This window comes from Lemur catta, chromosome 6 (genome assembly GCF_020740605.2).
Source record: "Lemur catta isolate mLemCat1 chromosome 6, mLemCat1.pri, whole genome shotgun sequence".
In the NCBI taxonomy this organism is placed as follows: domain Eukaryota; kingdom Metazoa; phylum Chordata; class Mammalia; order Primates; family Lemuridae; genus Lemur; species Lemur catta.
Window position 1 is genome coordinate 34,974,091 of NC_059133.1, and position 25,295 is coordinate 34,999,385.

General features: G+C 33.9%; 1 protein-coding gene across 1 annotated transcript in view; it reads right to left on the reverse strand.

The window, feature by feature from the left end:
* The window catches only part of OTOGL (otogelin like), a 133,300-nt gene that overhangs the window by 43,671 nt on the left and 64,334 nt on the right, over nt 1-25,295 (reverse strand). The window contains exons 26-32 of the mRNA XM_045553306.1: nt 20,784-20,918; nt 15,308-15,457; nt 13,078-13,197; nt 10,136-10,252; nt 7,688-7,844; nt 7,218-7,244; nt 1,723-1,890 (exon numbers count right to left, since the gene is read on the reverse strand). Coding sequence (XP_045409262.1) covers nt 1,723-1,890; nt 7,218-7,244; nt 7,688-7,844; nt 10,136-10,252; nt 13,078-13,197; nt 15,308-15,457; nt 20,784-20,918 — 874 coding nt within the window. The remainder of the gene's footprint in view (nt 1-1,722; nt 1,891-7,217; nt 7,245-7,687; nt 7,845-10,135; nt 10,253-13,077; nt 13,198-15,307; nt 15,458-20,783; nt 20,919-25,295) is intronic.

Here is a 25,295-nt window from a genome sequence, read left to right on the forward strand (position 1 = left end):
ATGTAGTGAATAACAGTGCTATCTCAAATGAAAATCAGTCTGGTGATTTCCATTTTTGAAATAATTTATTATGTCCTTGGGTTAAAAAAAAAAAAAGAAATATCAATAAGGACCACAGAATGTATAGTTTTATATAAGTAATCAAATGATTAATTGGTCATATATTTGTATTTGCAAGCTTTAACATTTATAAATGCACAAAATGTACAAACAGCTAAATTAGATGATTGAAAAGAGTACAAGAACAGAAAAATAGATCAATTTAGGTGTGCAACTGCATTTCAATATCACTGGGTTGTTAATGAGCAAATGTTCTTGCAAGAGATTTTACTGTATCAGGAAAAGACTATTTGCTCAACATTATTGTCTATTTCCCAATAGATGATCAAATGGCTAATAAGCAATTAGGCTTTACAAAGCATTGGAGAATTACCATCCTTTCTTGTTATGTACTTTGAAAATTTCCCTGATATTTGTAAAACTCATGATATAAAATTAATTGAGATTTTAAGTTGATTGTCTTAAATAAACACTATTCAGATTTTTCTATTAAAAACATTAGTTATTGTAAATCATGAAATGAAGCGCTCTCTCTAATTCAATATGATTTCAAAAGCATTTATTATGTCCTAAAAACGTAAGTTCCTCTGCTTAACACTGGAAGAGGTAAAAAATAAAAGAAATTTTTATATGAGGAAAAAAACATATAACCAACATAAATTGGAATTTGACTGTGGTAGGTGCTTTCAGAACTAGAAAAGGAGTTCTTTTTACAGGAAAGAATTTAACCAGAGAATTGGGAGATTTCTTACAATAAGTGCAAGTTAAAACAGATTCATTCAGTCAATGAATATTTCCTAAGCTTATGCAACATGCCATGCATGGTTCTGGGTAGACTACGTAGAAACAATGTAGCCTGAGCTTCACTGGATCAGAAGAGGAAACTCCCACCTGTCAGAACAGGTACCAGGGACATACAAGAAGTACAGACTTGCTCATGCAAACCAGTTAATGTAGGGCCAGGTTCTAGGTACTGAAGACCTATCAGTGAACCAGGACAGACAAGGCCAAGTAAAGGGTAACAGACTTTATGTAGACAGAGTGACTGTTACACTCTGATTTGTGCTCTTAATATTTAGTTTCTTTGATATCAAGTCACAATTTTTTTCTACTACTTTAAATCTGGCATTAAAATCCTTCAAATGTTAGGAATTAGTAGATTGTTTTCCAGAATTTCTAATTCAGTTCTGTGATTAATACTACGAAAATTTTAGTTGTACTTTACTTGGCACCAAAAACTCAATCAAATAATTGCAGTTCTAATGTATATACACCAATAAAGAAATGATTTTATATATACAAAGGAGATAACTGGTTCATATGCCAATGTCATCTTTTATTTTATATCCTTTAGGGCTGCAGTCCCCAAGCCCCTGGGCTAAGGACCAGTACTGGTTTGTGGTCTGTTAGGAACTGGGCCGCACAGCAGGAGGAGAGTGGCAGCCGCTCCCCGTCCCTCCCGATCCCTCTTCTCTCCACTGCCCCGTCTGTGGAAAAATCGTCTTCCATGGAACTGGTCCCTGGTACCAAAAACATTGGTGACTGCTGCTAGGACACTTAGAACAATGACACAAACATATTAAATCCCTATTAATATTTACTAAATGAATAAATTAAAAAATGTACATGGAAAACTAAATTCTTATTTTCAATTATACTTACATGATGTCTTCTCTTTGAAAAGGCCTGGAGTAATCATAAAAATAAAAAATAAATTGCCATGAATACCACTTCTTGGCAAAGAGAAAACACTCCTACTGGTCATATTGGCCCCCAGAACAAGGCCAGTCTGCCCATAACTTGCCAGCATATATGGTCCTTCTCCAAGTCCTAGTTAAATATAAGTAAGAGAATTATAAATTGGCATTGGATTTTAAAATTTCAATGTGTCATTTCAAGGAAATAAATTTTAATAACAAAAAACTCAAAAAAATGGAGCAATTAAAAATTTATCACTAATAAAATAACTGAATTTTTTTCAAAAAGTATAATTTAGAATAGTATAATGTAGTGTTATGTATATATACATATATATTTCCAATATGTAATTTTGAACATATATATAAACATGATTATGTATGTACATATATATGCATGTGTTTATGTATATGTAAAGCAGTGCTGGATAGGTTAACTTAAGCTTTCTGGATAGCAAATTTTCTCACCTATATGAAGAAGTTTGTCTAGGTAACCTTCCAGCTCTAACATTCCAAGATTCTAATCTATCCTCAATAAATATAAGAAGTTTAGTTGTATAAATGGCCAGGTTTTATGATAATCTTCTAAAAATCATCTCTCCTTAGTAGGCTGCATCGCATGAAAAAATAGTTCACAACATGATATATTTTACTATTCTGAGAATTATTGTATTTCATCAATGAGGTATGTCTATAAAAAAGAGAAAAGAAGATGAAGCTGAACAGAGAAGTCAAAGATCTTTTTATTTATGCTATCATTTCCCATCCACTTAAATGGTTCCATATAAAGGGGAAAACATTTACTACAATAAAAAACTATTTGGTCTAGAATGAAACCTAAAATTCAGTCAGAGTAATTTTTCTGAAAAGTTTATCTTATAAAGATGAGTATATAAATAACAAATAAATTCATTGATATTCAAAAAAAATTTATGTTACATTTTATGTTAATGAGGTCAGCTTACTTTCAACTCAATAGCTATGCCATTTAATATTTTTTTAATATAACTGAGATATTATAAAACCAAATTTTCTTCTGAATCATCAAAAATTAAGTTACATAATTATGAGCTGTATACTTTTAACAAGTATGCATGTATGTTTGTGTTGTTGGTTATGTAAAGTGTTAATATACGTATGGTAGGTATTATCACAAAAGATTCATCTTGCTGCTCTCAGTGCATTTCACTTTCCCTTTTCTCTCATTTTTAATCTCAAGGACAATTTAACTTTCCCAGCCCACCCTGAAGAGGGAGATAAAAAATGATTAGAAGAATATAAGGGCAAGATTTTTCCCCTTAAGGACTGAGGACCAGGTCTGAATAAAGGGGAAGGGATAATTGGATTGGAGGGATGAGAAGTCTTCCAAGTAGGAAGGGGAATGAGAACCAAAATTTCCATCATGAGGACCAGGAGAAGAGCAGAGGGACTCAGAGGGTAAGTTTATCTTCAAGTGTACTCCCTTCCACTAGCTCATCATCTGGGACACGTCACCCTTCAGCAGCTGGGGGCTCTTATAAGCCATGAGGAAAAGAGCCTCACTAGGGACTTTTGATACCTTGAGTAGAGATGAGGACTTGAGATAACTTTGTCCCCACACTGAGGTGGAGCTGAGCAGGAACTGGAAAATTTTTCTATGAGCTTGGTAGCAGAGGACCTACCACCAATGCTACAAATGTATACTATGCACAGTGTTTCTCCAGGAGCCAAAATTTACAAGAACTAAAAAAACCAAAAAATTGTATCAATAGTTTCTACCACCTAATGGCTCATTTTCTAGGAAAGACAATAGGAGAGTGATATAAACTTCCAAGATGCAGATATATTTCAATTTATAAATATGTAGGTTCATATAAACATGTAAATACTACATAAATAAGTCAGTAAATATGTGAATTATAATGAGATACAATTCAAAATGGAGAAGACATACATACAACTACAATTTGAGGGCTTGAAGCACCCTCATGAATATTTAACAGAAGAATGACAAAGGAGGTACCTAAACAAGATCTTCTCTTCCCTACTACATGTGCCACTTACTACAACAACCTGAAGAGACATTTGTCATCTGAGAAATCCATTTGTATAAAAAACTAATTCGGCCAGGTGCAGTGGCTCATGCCTGTAATCCTAGCACTCTGGGAGGCCGAGGCGGGAGGATCGCTCGAGGTCAGGAGTTCGAGAGCAGCCTGAGCAAGAGAGAGACCCCGTCTCTACTAAAAATAGAAAGAAATGATCTAGATAGCTAAAATTATATATATAGAAAAAAATTAGCTGGGCATAGTGGCGCATGCCTATAGTCCCAGCTACTCGGGAGGCTAAGGCAGAAGGATTGCTTGAGCCCAGGAGTTTGAGGTTGCTGTGAGCTTGACGCCACAGCACTCTAGCCCTGGCAACAGAGCAAGACTCTGTCTCCAAAAAAAAAAATAAAACCTAATTCAATCCATTTGTATAAAAACCTAATTCAAATTGACTCCCAGTTAATTGCTATCATGCTTCTGAACTATTTTCACCGGCAACTGAGAGACAAAAGTCATTGACCTTATCATTAATTTTCTGCAGGGAGAAGTATAATTTCACCATTTACTAAAAACAATCATTTCCTACAGTGATTCCTTAAACACAGAAATAAGCATATTCTATCTAATAAAATCACTCTGAACTTAAAACTTGCATAACAACTTTTAGCAGGCTATTGAAGTCTTTGCTCATCCACAGCAATAATAATAAAATTTTACATTTTTAGTAAGTGCCATAGAAATGAAAAAAACAAGATATTATATAGAATCTTTGGGCTAAGGATTATTGAAATAATATCTATGGTAACCTCTGAACTCCCCTACTACTTTTTAAATTTTTCTTCCTACAGAATCATAATTATTTATTTCTGTATTTGCTTTAAATTATGTAAATATCTTAATAACATAGTGTCTGGCATGTAGCAAATATATAGAGGGAGACGTATGTCAGCTATAAATGTCCAAAAAAGGCTAAGTAAGTTTATAATAGTTGTCAAATTTGGGGGATGAAACAAATTAAGAATAATCATTTGAAACCATTTTCTTTTTATTATTACTGTCAACAATCTTTACGATTCTATATTCCTCTTCAGTTGTCTATCTGTTGCATTACTTTTACAAACTCTTACTTTCCTTGGTATGTTGATGATTTTCCCCATTACTTTGATCACAAGGAACAAATTTTCCTGCCACTCCACCCAGCCTATGAGTGTCTCATGAAGTCCAAATGCCCCATGTTCACCCTCTGATATTATCAATACAGTATGACAAATGAAATTAGAAGAACTGGTTTGAAGAATTCTATAACACATTAGGAAAAAGAACCATGACTAGAAAGGCAGCAGACTTGTTGACAGAAAGCAAAATGTACCAAGTAGCAAGAGGTAGAGGTTCAATATGCATAGAAAATTCTGCTTCTGGGTCCATGGGTCTGCAGAAAACATGCCAGATACCACAAAGGCACAGATGGAGATTTTCATAGCAGAATTGGGTGAGATAGGAATTTTTGAGTGAGAAAGTTATTGGAGCATTTTCTCAAGTTGATATCCATGTACATTATATATAGCATGTGATAACAATTCGTGGTGATCATGCCTACACTAAAATGTGTTAACTGCATAGCCTGGAGGTCATGCCCACTGGCTCTGGAGTTAAATTGTTTACAAATCCCAGTTTAACACATTTTTGATAAGTGACTTTGGGAGTTATTTAATCTCTCTGTGCTTCAATTTCCTTTGTAAAGTGTTGATAATAATAAAGCGTATAAAGTAAAATAATAACATTTTGAAGTTTAAATTATATGATATGGAGAAAGTAATGAACACAACAAAAGTTCTTGTTATTATCAGTATTATTACTGATTTTATTATTACTAGGCAATCAATTACATTTTAATCATGGAATCCAAAGGATTGATATAGAGTGTATGTGTGAGAGAGAAAGAAAGAGTATATGTGTGTGTCTTTATAATATTAAACAGAAAAAGTGTTGAATTGTTCTCTTTTATTAAACTTCCATAAATGTAACAAAACAACCAAAAGTTTAAATGCCCATTTTCTTTTTAATTAATCATCTCTATTTCTTTAAAATTAACTAGCTGACAAATTTCTCCCTGACTCAATAAGCCACCCCGGAAGTGTCTTAGATTGCTTGCTTGGCCCAGATTTCCTATAATTATTACTCTAACTGACCCATCCATCATGGGTAGAGAGTTTGTCCAGTTACTGACAAAATGATACCTCCTTACATCATCTCACTTGTCTCAATTAGGTTTTGGTGGCTGTGCCTTCCTTATTAAATAGACTTCACAAAAAGCAGACTCTAACTCCACTATCTTCTGGCATTTTCACTGAGGATATAATTGTCTGTCTCCCCTTACATGTGCCTTAGTTTTAGACAAACTCTTCTCATTGCAAATCTGGATGTTTAGTGAAGATAGGAGGTTTTCATTATTATTATATGATTAAGTTCACAGCCTGATAATATATAAATAATTATTTTTGCCTAGTGATGGCAAAATAAATTCCTTATGCTATTATCATTGCATTTATACTTTGTTTCTTTGATTTCCACAACATAATAAAAAATTTGACTATAGTCAACCATGCTGTGCAATAGATCACCAGGACTTATTCTTCCTATCTAACTAAAACTTTGTACCCTTTGACCAACAACTCCCCTTTCCCTATATACTGCCCCACCACCAGCACCACCAATGTCTGGTAACCACCATTTTATTCTCTACTTCAGAGAGTTCAACATTTTTAGATTCCACATGTAAGTGAGACCATATAGAATTTGTCTGTGTGCCTGGCTTATTTCACTCAGCGTAATGTTCTCTAAGTTTATCCATGTTGACAAAAATGACAAAATTTTCTGTTTTTTAAAGGATGAATAGCTAAAAGAGGATTTTAAATGTTCTCACCACAAAGAAATAAATATTTGAAGCAATGGGTATACTAATTAGCCTGATTTGATCCTTCACAGTGTATGCATGTATCAAAACACTACACTGTACCCCATAAATATATACAACATTATTTGTCAATTAAAAATACAAGTAAACTTTAAGAAATATTGAAAAATACTCACATTTGAAATAATGGTAAAAGATATACATTTGATGTATGTCTTTTATCCTTTTTATCTAAAAAAAAATTAACTACACTGATTCATTCTTGTCATTCAAAACTATTTATTGAGGGCCTCAAATGCTGAGGACTTAAATTATACACTCTTTTACTTTTCAGGGAATAAATCTTAACACAAATACTTAGAAATTTAGAAAAATTTTAAAAGTTAAAGGCTTTCAAGGAGTTATATACCAGTTATAAACTATGTATACTTTGTTCCAAATATAACTTGTTCAAAAACTTTTAATCTGAAAATATATCAAATAGAATACTATAGTGATATTCTTTACTGAAATGTCACATACCTTCATTGTAGTATTCACAATCAAGTGCTAAAAGAAAAAAGGAATAAATATTAAACTATATAAGAAGCTGACCACTTATCTGAATGTATGCAAGAACATGGCCATATATTTATTGATAACTATGTGGAAGAACATAGAACGGCATATTATTTAGGAACTTCCTCTGAGCAAAGGGGATTCTTTAGTGTTGTGTTGTAATTAATTAAATTTCATATGATTATTTTAAAGGTGGGCAAATGTATCTGCCAATCTAGAAATATCAACTGAAAGTGTTCAAATCATAAGCTTTTTTCAGATGATTTAGCACCTACACAAGTAAATTAAAAATAAATTGGCAAAGTACCATGAAATTTAGTCATTTTAAACTAATACTATTTTCATGAGTTTTATGGCATTAGCTCTATGATAAAACAATTAACATGGACCTCCTTATAAGGTTCCCACATAAATGTTCTAAGTAAGGTACTCACAACAAACAGTAGATGATCTCCAGTGAATCGACAGTCCTTCCTGACAACACTTGTATGCATACGCTGCTATACTAGTGCATAAACATTCACAATCCCCACCAAGATTACAGTTACATGTATCTTCATGGCAATTTTTGGCAAAAGAAGTAACATCAATCTGAAAATGAAGTGAAAAATGATTAATTTCAATAGGTTGATTAAAAGTCAACCCTTGTAAAAGAAAACTAACTGGTATGTTTTCGAAATTTGATATTATCAGCTTAACACTGCCATCTAGAGAGTTGCCATTATCTCAAACCTCTTTATTGCTCCAAGGAGAAAGAAATTTATTAGGTAACTGTCATAGCAAAGAACTAGCAAAATAAATAATACAATTAATGAATAAATGTAATTTCAATATCTGAAATATAACAGATTAATAATTTTGGAAGTTCATTGTTTCATTATAGGCATATTCACATGGCATTAAAAGAAGAGCAGGTTCTGCTTCCACTTGTGCTTTTACATGATTTTATTTCCTTTTTTTTCCCCGTCCACTTAGGCAACATTCTAGTGACTGTGAATGGCAATAGAAAGCTTTGAAAAAATTTCTCATTATTTACTTAATTAATTTATTTTATTTGCACTGTATTTAAGTAGCTGACAAAACTTAATATATTGACAGTGTGTTATAAAAGAAGCAGGGTTTGGTGTCACTAATTTTTTATTTTGTAGGTCAGTTCATGGATTAGTTTTTCTTTTCAAGTGGCAGCCAGGAGAAGAACCAGCAGGGTCTACGGTTCAGGACTCTAGATGACACATTTCTTGCCAGGCAGGTATGGTCCTTGGAAACTCTGAAAAATCTCAAAAGCAGCCCTTTTTATAAACAGAGATTTAGACTACCTATGTGCCTCTAATATACCATTCCTCAAACTATTTTGTCTCAGAACCTCTTTACACTTAAAAATTATTGCGATCCCAAAGACCTTTTGTTTATACGATTATAGCTATCAATATTTGCTATATTCAACATTTAAAGTTAGACATTTTAAAAATAACAATAATGAGCTTATTATATGTTAACATAAATAACGTGTTTTTAGTGAAAAATATCTATATTTACCAAAACAGAGAAAAAATTAGTGAGAGGAGTACATTGTTTTACATTTTTACAAATCTCTTCAATGTCTGGCTTAATAGCACACAGGTGGACTCTCATATCTGCTTCTTTATCCAGTCTGTTGCAACGATTTTGTTTTGTGTTGATTTGGGTTGAAGCATATGAAGAAAATGCAGTCCCACACGCATGTAGTTGGAAAGCCCTTTCAGTTAATTGTGATATTTTTTGACAGCATATCAAAACTCCAAAAATGTTTACTTTCTTAAAGGTTAGTTGCATGTGAAATTTGAAACCATCTGAATGAATTTTATACTTTGATATATTAAAATTCTTTGATTTATCTTGCTCTTTGAATGGATCTTTTACTCCTGCATAATTTTGTAACATCGTGCATTGGTCAATTAGAAAATTCACCCACTTATGCAGATCTTCCAAATGTTAACACATTTCATAATATGCAATAACAGCAAATCACATTTGTTAATATCACCATCTAGATCATCAGAAGAGTCATTGAATATTGCAAAACTTATAAGCTCACAGGGGTGGCTCTAAGTCTTACAAAATTCTAATTTTCGCTTGAGAGTGCAAATTTTATCAAAGACAACAAATACCATCAGGTGTTTTCCTTGAAGCCACAAATTCATTTCACTCATTTTCAAGAAAATATCTCCCAAATACCCTTGTCTGAATAACCATATTTTTCTACCATTTGTTCTTACAAGTAAAATGGTATTCTAAGAAAAAAGCAGCCAACTCAGCTCACGACTCATATCACACAAGTGCATTTCTTCAAGACAACTAACATATCTTGGTAGGCAACAGAAGCATTATTTGACTTTTATAAATTTATTAAACTATTTTTTAAACTTCTATTGGGACTTAAAATTATTATGCTGGGAAGGAGTTTAGAAAGTTAAATTTCTGAATAAATGACATTCCATCTTGTGATGTACTTCTAAAACCATTTTAAATGTGCTGTTAGTAATACTTTTAAACTGGACATTGGGTTGAGGAGAAGAATGTCCATTTGGCAATGTTCTCTGAAAACAAACACTTATGCCTTTCGTCATAGAATGATGTATATAAATAATGTTTCATAAACTAGCATAGATTATTATAAATGTTATGTACAAATGTGCACTGCCAAATGAAATGGAGGGAGAAAGTCAACTAAATACATCATTTCTATAGAAAAAAACAAACTAACAAATATATCTTCCTAGCAACGGTTAGGTATTACATCCAAAAAATCAATGGGTAGCTAAATTATTTGTCCCAGGCAGCTTAATATTATAAATACAGCAGTACCTCTTTATATTTCAGAATTTAGTAAAATATTCATTTACCACATTGCGACAAGAAGCAAAAACATCGCTGTACAAAATGGAGCATTCTTTCTTGGCGTAAGGAAATTTGTTTTGATGCGCCTCGCAGGGTTTAATTGCTTCATCTGCATTTTCACACTGTTGAAAAAATTTAAGAGAGATAAGAAAATTTTTAAAGGAGTGATTTCTCAAGCTGAAATCGGAGTAATCTACCTTACTCTGTCCATTACAATTGCATCTAATATATTCTGATCCTTTTAGATAGGATTTACCTAAAACATCTGTTCTCATCCAATTCACTGTTAATTGCATATATTATTTTTGAAAGCAACTAAACAGAATATTAAAATCATGGCAATATTAGAGATAAAATGTTAAATTGTCTTAAATGCAGCATTTACATGACAAAAAACTACATGAGCATGAACCTCTTCCCTTTAATTTTTACCTCTTTCATTTCTGTCACAATCATCTTCTAAGGAGTTGTACGTTCTCATATCTCTACAGGCTCAAATCCCATATGCCCAGTAATTTGGCCTCTGCCCTCTCGAATCCATTTCCCTGAAACTGTCCTGGGAAAGGTCCTCAATGACCTCTTCATTAGTAAATATAAAGGCAACTTTTCAGTCATTTCACTTAATCTTTTGCTACCTTTGATTCTGTTTAATACTCTGCCTTTCATAAATGTCTCTCCTCATTTGGTTTTGGTGGCACAATTTCTGCTAGGCTTCCTCTTACTACATTGGCTGCTATTTCCCAATCTTTTTATCCCTCCCTCTTTTGCACAGTTTAATACTTGAACCTCTATTTTTCTCATTCTATATACAAAGGTGTCCCCAAAGTCACCATACATAGGGAAAATGGGAAATTGTAGCTAAATATACCTACAAAGTAGTCACAGAGGAAAACTTTTATAATGAATATTTTATAAAGAAAGGTACATTTAACTATAAGTTTGCATTTTCCCTATGTATGGACACTTTTGGGACACCCTGTACTTGTCCCAGCTTCAACAACATGAATATACTGATAACTGCCAAATCCCTATTTCTGTCCCAGATCTCTTTCCTGAATTTCAGAACTTGACATTTCCACCTAAATATCTCTCAGTCACTACTCTCTCAACACATCCTAAACTGTACTCATCTCCACACCATTGTCCTGCACCCACTCTCCGCAGAACCTTCTCTTTGCCCTGCCTCAGGGAGGGACACCAGCATCTACTCAGGAGACTTTTCTGAAACCTCCAAATTCATGCTTCCTAATATAATCTTTCAACAGATGCAGATGATTTTTATCTTTAATGTCTCTCAAATTTATGTAGTTTTCTAAGTCTTCACTGACTTAAGCTCTCTAGGTGGATTATAAGAGCCTCCTGGCCCTTGTACCTTGCAGATCTATACTTTGCACTCCAGTCATTCCCTATTTCAAACCCTGCAACACAACCACACTGAACTTAAAATTCACTTTATACGTTGTGGTCCCTTCTTTCCCTGTCATATTCTTTCCCATAAATTTCACTTTCCTAACTTCTCTAAATCTTACAGGATTCACCTTCAGGGCACCCTCTCCAGAAACCAACCTTGGACCATCACGACCCCCACTTTGTGTGCACTTCTATCAAAGTGCCTATTTCACTACATTTTACTGTTAATTTGTCTACCTTACCTACTAAACCTAAATGCTAAATTCCTTAAGAGCAGAGACTGTGTTTTATTCATGTTATGCGTCTGTGTGTAATGGAAGACATTAAGTGCTAAATAAAACTTAGTGAATAAAAAAATGATTTGATTTTTAGCTTTGTCCATTGGGTATGAATTTTAAAATACTCATTTGAAGAGGTTTACAATTATATGACTACTCCAAATATTTAAGTATTATTAGAAATTAGTTATTTCTTAATTCATTTGCAGATAGGGAAAATGTAAAATAATTTCTTCAAAAACTTCTGAAGGTGACAAGATGTAAGATAGCAATAATCATTAATAAAAGGATTTTGTATCTCTTAACATAGCAGATATTTTAGATATTAAAAATATAATATTTATACTCTTAAGTTTAGACCACACTGAAACAGACTGTTGAAATTTGAGTGAATGAGATAAATGTTTAACCCCATTCCCTTTTTATTCTTCAAAAGAGATTTAGACATATTAGGTAAATTAGACAAAGTAGTGAAGTAACCAAATGGTAACCAATAGGAAATTGTGGTTTCAAACACTCCTATCAATTAAAAAGAACAAGAAGCTAAAAAAAAAGTAGAAGGAAAAGTAGAACCAATTTCCAATTTGACTCTTGTTTTCTGAATTAGTTCAGCATTTTTCAAAGTGTGTTCAAGAGAACACTACTATCTTGAGAATCAACAAATAAAAATATAGGCTCTGTTAGTAAGTTTAGGAAATCCTGGAAATACATCCTTCCTTTATAGGCATATGTTGCCTCAAGAAATTCTCCAAAAGAGAAATATAGCTAATTTAATTTATTCAACTGTTTCCAAAGGTAGGTGACCATAAAGCCATCACCCCACACCCACCCCTTTTTTCACGTAACACTAATAACATGGCTGCTTTCATTTATTTATTGTTTTGAGGTGGCAAAAGTTGTATCATTCTTCAAAATGCAGATACATTAACAGCATTTTGCTATGGTAAGGAAAACATAAGAGAGAAGATATAAGTTTGAATGTTATCTCTGCTACTTTCTGCCTCTATAATATTAGCTGTCATTTAACCTCTTGGAGCCTCAATTTCATCTATAATATGTAGATAACATTCTTTACATCATAAGGTTGTCACAAAAATTACATGAGATGAATATGAAAGTAGTTCATCAACTGTGAATTACTAAAAAAATTATTTAAAATAATATTACCTAAATAAATTTTCCTCAGAGAATAAAATGTTTTAGTGGAAAAATATTCTTAAAAATTTTTTTTAGTTCTAATGTACATATATTTAACTTACCTGTCCTAATGCCCAACTATCTCCAAACACCTGAGCATTTCTCACTTCCAAGTTATTAGATGTGGTCATATCATTTGAAGTACATTTGTCAAAGTTTCCACACAATCCTGATAGCTTGTTCTAAAGTAAGAGAAAATCACCAGGAAATATTCTAAATTCATTTCAATATTTAAGGATTCATATTCACTAAAACTTTTGAAAGATTTAACTTATATATTTAAGAATTTCCACAGCAACTATTTAAAAAATAAACTTTTGAAGAAAGGGGACATTCATACCTATTTAATTATGTTTAGTAATTATTTTAAATTCTCAAAAATATTTTACCAACCTCCAAATCCTATTTATCCACACTTACCAACGTTTTAGCATTGATACAACTAATAACATAAATAACTTGGAAAAGTATAATTCAAACACTACAGTATATATGTGTGTATATATAATTCATGTACACATGTAGCATTTTAATGATGAAAAGCCCACCAAATGATATGTTAAGATTTCATAGCACTATTAATGAAGCATGAAAGATAATTTAGGTTGTTATGGGTTGTAAAATTGTTACTGCAATGTGCATATGGACTATTAACATCAATAATACCCACTGGATTTTCTCAAAATAATGTCAGAAATTTTACTCCTAGAGGAAGGGGAAAGACTTGCAGCAATGACAATCTTCCAAAAACAGTGAGACTCCTTCTTAAAACCTTGAATTTAAATGCTGAATTCTCTCTTCAATACCGTAGAACAGAATGCATCCCTTCATTAATAGTGAAGTCGGCTGCCTTTGTCTCCAGCAAAGCAGACAATAACCCGAGGATTACGACTCCCATGGCCGCTTGTTACCATGGGGACTCTGCTCTCAGAAACCACATCTATCCAAAGACAGTGGCCGCTACCACCAGTAGTCATTCAAAAGCTGAAGCATCAGTGAGGGGGATGTACAAAAATAAATGGTTGACTTGTTTCCAAAAAATAAAGAAAGGAAGATACATGATGAAGAATGGCAGAGAACATTAGTTGAAGAAGGATAACAATGACTGAAAGTTATTTTAGATTCATCAAAGAAATACAAGATGCCAGCAAACCTAATAATAAATCTTTGGGCTTTATTCTCTGTAAAACTGAAAGATTACGACTTCAACATACAATCAATCTTTAGATGTACAGCATATTAAAATCTTTTTTAAGATGTAACTTTTCTGTTTTTATGAGAATATGTTGTCATCTCAATTTTTCTCTAATTTGACACAAATTATATCCATGAGTCTCAATCTCAATTTCAAATAAATCAGATTTTTAAGAAATATACCAATGTTTAAAAAAACCTTTAATATATAAATTTAAAATATTTAATCAGATTTTAAATATTTTAAATAATAAACATATTTAACAATATTTAATAAAATATTTAACAGACAATAACATATAAAATAATTTAAAATATAAATTGCCAAAAATTGTAAACAACTCAGATTGAATTTTCAACCATGAGTGGATAAACAAACCACGGTATGCACATACAACCGAATACTACTTAGCAGTATAAAGGAACAAACCATTAATTCCTACAACAATATGGATGAATCTTAAATGTATTTTGCAAAGTTAAAGAAGCCAGACCCAAAAGGCTATATATTATACAATTCTATTTATATATATCTGGGAAAGGCAAAACTATAGCAATGGAAAATATATCAGTTATTGCCAACGATTTAGGGAGTAGAGATGGAGTTTGACAATAAAGGGTAAAAATGAGATAAATTTGGGAGTTAATAGATACTGTATGGAATTGTGATGGTGGATATAGACTCCATGTAAAATCCATAGAACTAGACACCATAATAGTAAATCTTTTACATTTTTAAAAATAACTTTACTGTATGTAAACTTGTGAAAATATCCAGAATGTGGAAGAAAATACAGAAAACAGTATAAGAAGTGAATATAACTGCATTACAAACACATCGCATAACCATGCCAAAAGGGATAAGAAGAAAGGAGCTGATCTAAGTAACTTTGGAAAAGTGAATATTGTAAGGCTAAAGTCAAAAAGATCTGTACCACAAACTTGGGAAAGTTCTTTTTCACAGGAGTATGAGTTCGTAATTCTGAAAATATAACCTGGTTCTTAAAGGAAAACATTGATCATTTTCTTTCCATCAAACATCAAAAGGTAAATATAACTTCATTTATTACATCTCTTGTGAAGCTTAGGTTGACCTACCTTCCACTGTGGTCCAACTTTGATATGAATAGTTGTCTTCTTATCCCAAAGAATAGTGATATCTTTCTCTGGAAAGTACACCACTATGTAGTACCCAGCTTTCCAAAGCTTGTAGTTATGTTTACTTTCCAGAAAAAAACCTGATAGTTTCTTTGGGGGAAAAAAATAAATAAAAAGAAAAAAATGAATACCATGTTCTCTAACCAAAATGTATCAAATTAATAATTAAGTTAATATCTGCCGATAACTATGTACTAGTATTGTTGATTGACCATGTCCTTTCTGAATTCTGTAAGAAAAGACAAGACAAATGCACAAAATAGGAAATACATAAAATTGATAACCAGACACAAAGTAGCAGATGGGCTCGACGTGGATAAGTGGGCAGAGGCAGAAGGTATTTCAGTTATGTAAGGGGAAGAGCATGGACAGGGGAATGAACAAAGAGGACATTAAAGGATATCCCTGCTGAATCAGAAATTCTATATCTAGGAAGAACAAATATCACTGAGGACTAAAAAGGTATGACCTTGCCTGCAAAGGAGAGAAATCTGGTCTTGTTCATGTTTCTAAGTAGTTAATAATAGCACAAAATAGTCTACTGACTTCACCAAATATTTTTTGAAAACCAGAATTATTGAGTTTGTTAGGAGATACTGCCTTCACAATCTAGCCAAAGAGAAGCCATAAAGTACTTCCTTTAAGTGAAAATGTGAAAGTTCTCAATTTAATAAGGAAAGAAAAAAAATCGTATCCTGAGGTTGCTAAGATCTATTGTAAGAATGAATCTTCTATATGTGAAATTGTGAAAAGGGGAAAAGAAATTCATGCCAGTTTTACTATTGTACCTCATACTGCAAAATTTATAGCCACAGTGCATGGTAAGTGCTTAGTTAAGATGGAAAAGGCATTCAATTTGTGGGTGGAAAACATGAAACATGGAACAGAAACGTGTTCCAATTGATGGCAATTGACTTCGATACTATCCACAGTTTCAGGCATCCACTGGGGGTCTTGGAATGTATGCCCTGTGGATATGGGGGAGCTACCATATGTATGTGGAAGAGAGAGAGAGTGGGGGGCATGAATTAACATCAGAGGGACTTAGAAGGGTTTCTTGCAAGAGGTGGGGTATGAACTGAGCTATAGGAGGTTAAGCATACAGAAGGTTAAGTATAGAGGTTTGGGAAGGAGAATGGAGAAGAAATCCTTTCAAACAAAAGAAATAGCTTTAATAAAGGCTTAGGGACAGGAAAGTGGAATATTTGTTCAGGACTAAGGAGAGCACCAAAAGGCTAGATCATGATGGATCATAGCCTGAGACCTTTTGCAACCGGTTACCCGTACAGAGCAATTATCACATGTACAAAATGTAGTCAATAAAGGCTTCTGAACAGCAAAGTGACAAACCATGCTTGTATACTAAAAGAAAATAATTTATGTAGTAGAAAGGATACAAGTAGAGAGAAATTAGAGATGGAACACATTGGGAAATTTTAGAGTACCTTTATCATAAAATGAGAATATGCAATATTCTTCATGAGCAAGGGCTATATTCTAAGCATGGTTATGTGGAATCTGACCTTGAAATTAAGTCAGATAATAAAATGAGTCAAAAATACATGGTTATATCAAGTAAGTAAAACAAATTTAGCCAAAGCAGAATAAAAATTGTGAAGGAAATATGAAATTTTGTTGGTTATTTTTCTCCTTCAAGTAGTAACAGAAGCCTAGTTTGAAAATACTATACTACAGCAGACTTTGTAATAAATACTTCAAAGGGAAAATGAATAAATTTAGTCATATCCATAAGGAATTTTCTGTCTTTTAGACCAAGGTCATGTTTAAAATAGGTGCGCAATATATTGTGTAGAACAGTATGTATTGTACATAACCGTAGATGCTCTTAACTGGCTCTCCCTAAGTTTATATCCTTCCACTCCCCAATCCCTGACCCTCACTGACATAGCTTCAGCTATGCTGGCCTTCTTTCTGTTCTTCAAATTAACCTAAGCTTGCACCCATCTCCAGTCCTGTGTGCTTGGTGTTTCTCCTGCTAGGAATTCTATTCTCCCAGCTCTTGGCATAATTGCCTCCCTCCCATCAGCTGTGACACATATGCTTCCTCTTTAGTGAAGCCTCTTCTGATTGCCTCAGCAGAGCTCTCATCCCCGAGATAGGCTGGATTGGTGGGCATTTGGACAGTGCAATGGCAGAGTTTTACACTCAGAAGTGGGGCCCACTTTGGGGTTTAATGATCTGTAGTTGCCATCTTGAAATTCTAATAATTTTACTGTTGAACTAGTGTTTTGTCAATGAAGTCCAATGGGATAAAGAAGCGTATGTTAGGCAGGGCCTTGACTCACATCTCCTTTTGTCCGCCCACTTTCCAGGGATTGATTCGCAGCTGCCTGCTTCCCTACTGCCACCCAGAGACCACTATCTACACTCACTCTAGGAGTACCCCTATGCCCAAGTGAACATGGCATTAAATGATTAAAAAAACAAAACAAAACAAAAAAAACATGATGCATCAGGAGAGACCCTGAAAAAAAAAAGGAAAAACAAAGTTTTTTTTCTGTTTTGAGCAAGGGCCCCACATTTTCATTTTGCACTAGGCTCCATAAATTGTGTAGCCTGCCCTGCCCTCAAGTCATTCTCTGACATAGAACCTACTTTTATTTTCATTGCACTCTTCAGCATCTTTTTATTATCTGATTTGTCTTTGACTTAATTGTTTCTCTTCTGGTCACAGTTTGGTTCTGCATCAGTTATCCTGGAATGCAAAAGCACATCTTTTCTATTTCTCTCTAGATATAGAATCCTTCACTTTTGTTTGACAGGGCAGTTTACTATAAGAAGAAAAATCCTCTTTTCTCAAAAGGAGTTGCCACACTCCTTACTTGTCAGATTAGTAATACTTCTCATTAGAAAAGTGAGGTATTACGAATTGTCCAAAATAGAGACCTCCTCTTCAGATGAGAATTATTGCGTTTTAAACAAACCATACTGATGTTAAAAGAAAGATAAGTTAGAAATGTGGAGAAGTAAAACATTTAAAGTACAGCTCAAATAAATTAACAAAATATTTATATCTTATATGTTTGATAAAAATTAGAATTGTGCATTCATATAAAAATAACAGACTTTTTTTCTTCCCCTGGATGGGTAGTCCATCTACCATAAAATAAATAGTACTTACTTTCACTTTTCATGTTTGAGAAAAAAATATCAGTAGGAGACTTGTTAAGGTCAAACTATTTTTATAACTTTTCTTAATCCTATTTCATACTTCACAACCTATATAAAGGGGATTCATCAACACCTGCATACAGGTGAAAATTGGAAGCTGAAAGTTACAACAAGCTGCATTTAACACTTCAAAACTGTGTCAAACTGCCTACATAAGAGCATTTACTATTAATATTTCTTCTTTCAGTTTTTTTTTAAATATTCTTGTTCTTAGAGTTCTTAGAGAGAATTTTCACCTATAAATGAATATTTGACTGATGGTCATGCCAAACTGCTATAATTACTTTAAAAATATGTCAACATGACCATAGAAACTCTGTTTCACCCAAAGTTTGATTACTGCCCAGTTGGTCTCCATGGTTCCGACTGAGACATAAGCTATGTTCTAGGGCAACAGTTCTCAAACTTCAGTGTACACAAGAATTTCAGGTACCATTAGAAATACCAATTTCATTTTCAACCGTAGGCATTCTAGTTACTGAGGTGGGGCCCAGAAACCAGCACTTACAACAATTCCAGATGTTTTTAATGAAGAAGACTTATAGACTGAACTTAGAGAAACACTGTTCTGAAAATCTCAGAACACAGGTCACCTTTCAAAGGCCATTTTTCAGATCATGCACTTTTCAACTCCAAAATATCTTGCCTATAAAATGAGGTTCAAATATCTTGTGCCATTCAAGAGCCTCCACAGTCTGGACCCAGCTCCCTTGTCTATTGCACTACTACTGTTGGTCAGGGCACTCATCCCTAAATCTCTTTGCCACACCCTCCATCCACTGTCCCATATATTGTGCTTCAACCAAACTAAACCATTCACAGTTATCCAAACATGCCACCTCAGCTTTCAATTCTGCTCCTTTGAGAATGATTAATCCTCTGTATCGATTGCCATCCTACTCCCTCTCTTCATCTGGCTAATTCCTACTCATCCTTTAAGACTCAGTCCAAATTGTTTCATCCAGAGCATGTCTCCTGAGCCGTCAAAAATAAGGAGGGTAAAGGAAGAGGAGACAGCCATTTCTTGAAATCCATTATTGCATAATTTCATTTCAACCCCCACACAAACTTAAGAAGTAGATTTTAAAATCATTCCAAATTTGGGAAAATCTGCAGCTTGGACAGATTAAGTAAACTTCCCCAGAATGACACAAATAGCAGGTGATAGAACAGAGGTTCTAAGTCAGTACTAACTCTAAAGTCTATGCTTTTAACAACCACCCTAAACATCTCAGGTTGCTTTAGGTGATTTTCCCAGAAGTTCTCATTTTAAAAAAACTGCTACTATAGAACATCAGTGCTATACATCCTCATTTATTAATATTCCTACCCGAAGTATAAATTCCTTAAAGGCAAGTACTATGTGTTTTCACTGTTGTAGCCTCAATGATTAGCACAGGGTTTGATATACTGTAGACATTATGAATTAATTAATTAATTTATTTATTCATTCTTTTAAATTGGGCCAGCTCCAAGTATAAAAGAATAAACCAGGGAGACAGTGGCCCCAATTCTCACATAACAGACAATGGTGGAAAGACAACCTCACAAGTAATTTCACTCTAGTATGATGCACGTTCCAACAGGGTGCTTGAGGGCATGAGGAGGAGCTCCCTAAAGGAGATGAGATAATACATATTACAGAAGAATAAGTTAAATGAAAAGATAGATCCAGCTGGGAGCAATGACATTCATGAAGGACTGATAAAAGCTCTGCCTTCTGGAATGTGGGCTTGAAGCAGAAAGTGACGAAAGGTGAGGCAGGAGAGGTGGGACAGCCAGATTGGCAAGGTCCCGTAAGGGCAATAGGAAGCCATCTGAAAATTTTAAAGCACCAAAGTGACAGATTAGATTTCCATTTTAGAAAAACCATCCTGGCTGTGGTGTGTGAGAATGGATTAGAAAGGGAGAACTAGGGCTAGAAGCTGGGAGTCCGGTTTGGAAGCTATTGAAGTAATCAAGGCAATAGGTGATGGTTGCTAGGGCTGGAATCATGACCATGGGAATGAAGAGGAAAGAACAGGAATATGCAGTATAGTATACACAAAATATAAACAAAAGAGACTAGTCAAGTATGATTTACTGAAGCCACATAAAATGACAAAGAAAAAACAATGTAGATTTTGTAACCACATACAGAGAGAAGTACCCCAAATCACTTCTATTCTATTTTCAGTATCCTCAGGACAAGTTAAAATGATCCTAAAAGAAATAATTCACTAACCTGTTTGTAAGGAGCATCATTCAGGTAAATTTCAGTATCCCCAACTGAAATCAAAACACTTTTAGAACAGACAATATCGTTGTCAAAGCATTTCTTGTTCTGGGCAATGACAGATATATCTGAATCATCTGTACTCTGAAATGTAAAAATATTTTATTAATACAAGTATATACTATATATAATTTTTATTAACAAATTTTATACAGATATGCAAATATATATATACTATATATAATTTTTATTAACAAATCTTAAAGGCCAAGATTTATAATGGATTGCATTGGAATTAAAAAACAACTTAATTCTAAAATAAAATAAAAATTATTTTTAACTAATAATATGAAGAATTTTATAGAAATATAGTAAGATAGCTCAATCTTTAAACACTTTTAATATCTCTGTTAAAATTTTGTTTTAGTAAAGACTTTTTCCACTTTATTGCTATAGTTCAAATTTATCAACCATTATCATTTTCTTTATCAATAAGCCAGTATGTCACTTAGGTGAATCCTAAAGTAAATATTTTCACTGTAGACAACACATCTTTTGTTGTATTTTAAGGTGTTTTCTGTCTGAATACTTATTTGACTACAAATTGAAATTCAAATAGATACAAAACTTTGGTATGTGTTAGTAAATAAAATAATGCATATTGTTTGAGGACTTGCTTTGAACTTTACATATGTTATCTCATTTAATTCTTATGATAACTTTTTGAATTCAGTATTATCTCCATTTTACATATCAGGAAACTGCTGGCAAGAAGGATTAATTAATTGTCCAAGGTCACTTCACTAAACAAGTTCAGAGACGGAGTTCAAATATTTTATCTGTTCCCTTTGTTTTTATGCTTGTAAAGAAATTAGGAAGGGTCTAGCAATGGTTGAGGAGAAAAGTCAATTTTAGATTGTAAAGAATCTTTACTTTCAAAGAACATAATTTAGCCTCACACACTCTAAATCTAACACTTTCACCTCTATTTAGACCCATTTCCTTCAACCACACGCCATTCTATCCACTAAAAACACCATCTCTAGAATCAAGGTTTCTAACTTTGTACCCCAGTTTTATGGATGGGCTTCGTGGGTTCTACAGACCCTGGAAATTCATTATAAAATGTTGTTTGGAAGTATCTGCATTTTTTAAAATTTTTCATTGATAAATTATAATTGTATATATTTATGAAGTATAACATGATGCTATGATATCATATATATACTATGTAAAATGATTAAATCAAGGTAATTAACATTCATTACCTTACATACTTCTTATTTTTTAGGAAAAAAGTCCATGGTTTTTGTCAAATTTTCAAAGTGGTTGTTATCCCCCACAGAAGTTAAAAGCCACTGCAGTAAAAGCCATTTCACTCATTTGTCAAATGAGGGAATTTCATCGAAAGGAAAGGAAGGAATATGACATTTCTCTTTGGACTCAATGTCCAATTTTCAAAGGCCCACACACATTTCCTGAATCTTTTTCATATTGAGACATACAGCTTGGTGTTTATTTTCATAGTGAGAAAAAGTCATTAAATGTTTAGAAATCATATAGGTCTTGATGAAAATTCTCCACACTTAGTTTTTCACATCATTACTAAATGAATATCTCTTACTTTGGCTAGATTCTTCCTGCCTTGCTAATAATTACCATAGCATCGTGCCTAGAGGATAGCTTTTAATGAATAGTATTGATGGAATAATTGATATCTCTCTCTGTAACCATTTTTCCTACATAGGTGTGGAGAGCTTTTGCTTCTTTTTAAACAATTCTTTTGCAAAACATTGCCTAAATTTTGAAAAGGAGAATAATAAAAGTCATTAAGATGATTATAGCATTGTACTACTCAAAAAAATAATGCAGTACTTTTGCCTTTCTGAATAATTTTCAAAGAAGAAAAAAATATATAATTTAGGGTTTTGCTTTGCTCTTCCTCTTGGCAAGAGTTATTTAGATTAAGGGATGTGAAAAGCTGACTGAAAGGCTTTCTGTTGCCATTACATTTCTATTACTATTAATTAAAGTGCCTCAGTGTTAGCTTTGTTCTTTGTATTAAATCTGAAATGTCAAGAAATATTCTATTCTGTATGGTTTGTCTTACAATAGCATGTTATGCTGACAGTAATTTGAAACAATAGCAGTGCCTAAGAGTCACATTTCTACAATTTCCATTTCTAATATATTTCAAGTTAATATTAGGTTTAGAAATGCTACAGAGTTGCTAAGCAACATAGTAAGTAATGATTACAAAGCTAGAGGAAAAAGGTCAACATCAGTGTGTCATACGGGTTCCTCAAAACCCCTTATTCTCAAGTATTAAAAGCTTTCATGCAGAATATTCCCCCAAATGATTCTGAAACAAACTGTCAGCACCTTTCAAGGTAACATGTGAGATTATACTGGACATGTCAGTCTCAGCAACTGTGGGTAATTATCCCACACAAGTCCCTGCTGATTCTGGAGCCTGAGGCAGCCATGGTTTATGTCCCAAAGCAGTACAGTTATTGATGGGCCAAAGGACTTGAATGCTGCCAGAAAAAAACAACTCTAGCCAATTAGATTCTCTTTGAAATTTGAACCAGAAAATACTGATTTAAAAAAAATGTTTTGCAGTAAGATCTGAGGGTGAATAAACATAGAAAGGATATAAGGTAGAGTAGGGGGTGAACAGGTGAGAGCAAGCTGAACACAGGAGGAGGCAGAAACAATTACTGAACTGAAGCAAAAGTAGAGAAAAGATATAGAAAATAGAGTTAAACAAGCAGGCCTGAGTAAGCAGAAAATAGAGCAGTCACACAGAGATTGTCCCAGTTGAATGAATGACATGAGAGTACCCAAGAATCTCTGCTGCTTGGGAGACAAAACCACCCTTCCCTTGACAACTCCTTGAGGTTCTCGGAGAGTTCACTTTCCATGCAAATGACCACAGCACCCCCCACTGTTTGTTACTTGAAATAACAAGCTCTTAACCAGAATATCACTGAGAAGGAAAACCACCTGCTTCACCACCAAGGAAATCTACTTGAAAACACACCAGTGTAAAGGAGAAGCGAGTTATAATGGATGGGGTGAAAGCACCAATGATTCCACCTTCCATGAAATGATGTTTCTCTGGTCAAAATCAGTTATGGTTCCACAACAAAGCTTTCACTGTGCCTGCTGTTATAGCTTCTTGTTTATTAATGCCTCCCCTAAGTGTAAAACAATTGAGAATAAAGCTAATGTTTTCATAATTGTATCCTTAACACCTCTAGCATAGAGGCATAAGGTACAGACTTAAATATTTAATAAATGAATAAATAAAAATTAAAAAGTAGAAAAATAATTACTGGAAAATCTATGCTCATACTATTAAAATATTTTAGAAGGTTTTAATACATAGGGTCTGTGTTAGTCCATTTTGTGCCACCATAATGTAATATCTGGGACTGGATAATTTATAACAAACAGAAATTTATTGGCTCCCAGTTCTGGAGGCTGGGAAGACTCAAGTCAAGGTGCCAGCAGGTTCAGTGTCTGGTGAGACCATTACCTTCTTCCAAGACAGCACCTTACACAATGCATCCTCCGGAGGAGAGCAAAGTTGGATCCTCACCAGCCAGAAGATAGAAGGGCCAAGAGTTCAGGAGAGAACAAACCAACTTCTGCAAGCCCTTTTTATAATGTCATTAACTATTCATGAGGGCAGAGCCCTCATGACCTTAACACCTTCTTTTAGGTCCCACTTCCCAACATTGTCACCTTAAGAATTAAGTTTCTCGCCGGGCGCAGTGGCTCATGCCTGTAATCCTAGCCTTCTGGGAGGCTGAGGGCGGGTGGATCACTTGAGGTCAGGAGTTCGAGACCAGCCTGAGCGAGACCCCCGTCTCTACTAAAAATAGAAATAAAAATTATCTGGACAACTAAAAATATATATACAAAAAAAAATTAGCCGGGCATGGTGGCGCATGCCTGTAGTCCCAGCCACTCGGGAGGCTGAGGCAGTAGGATCGCTTAAGCCCAGGAGTTTGAGGTTGCTGTGAGCTAGGCTGACGCCACGGCACTCACTCTAGCCCGGGCAACAAAGTGAGACTCTGTCTCAAAAAAAAAAAAGGATTAAGTTTCCAACACATGAATTCTGCGGGACACATTGAAACCATAGCATTCTTCCCCTGGCCAACATTCATGTGATTCTTACATGTAAAATACATTCATTCCATTCTGACAGCTCCCGAAGCCTCAGCTCATTTCAGCATCAATTTTAAAGTTTAAGTCCAAAGTCTTATCTACATATCATATGAGTAACTCAAGATATAATTCATTCTGAGGCAAATTCCCCCTGCAGCTGTGAGCCTGTGAGATCAAAACAAGCTATATGCTTCCAAAATACAATGGTGGGACAGGCATAAGACAGATATTTCCATTCCAAAAGGGAGAAATAGGCAAGATGAAAAAAGTAACATCCCAAGTAAGTCCAAAACCCAACAGGGAAAAGAACAGTAAATCCTAAGTCTTGGAAATAACCTTCTTTGG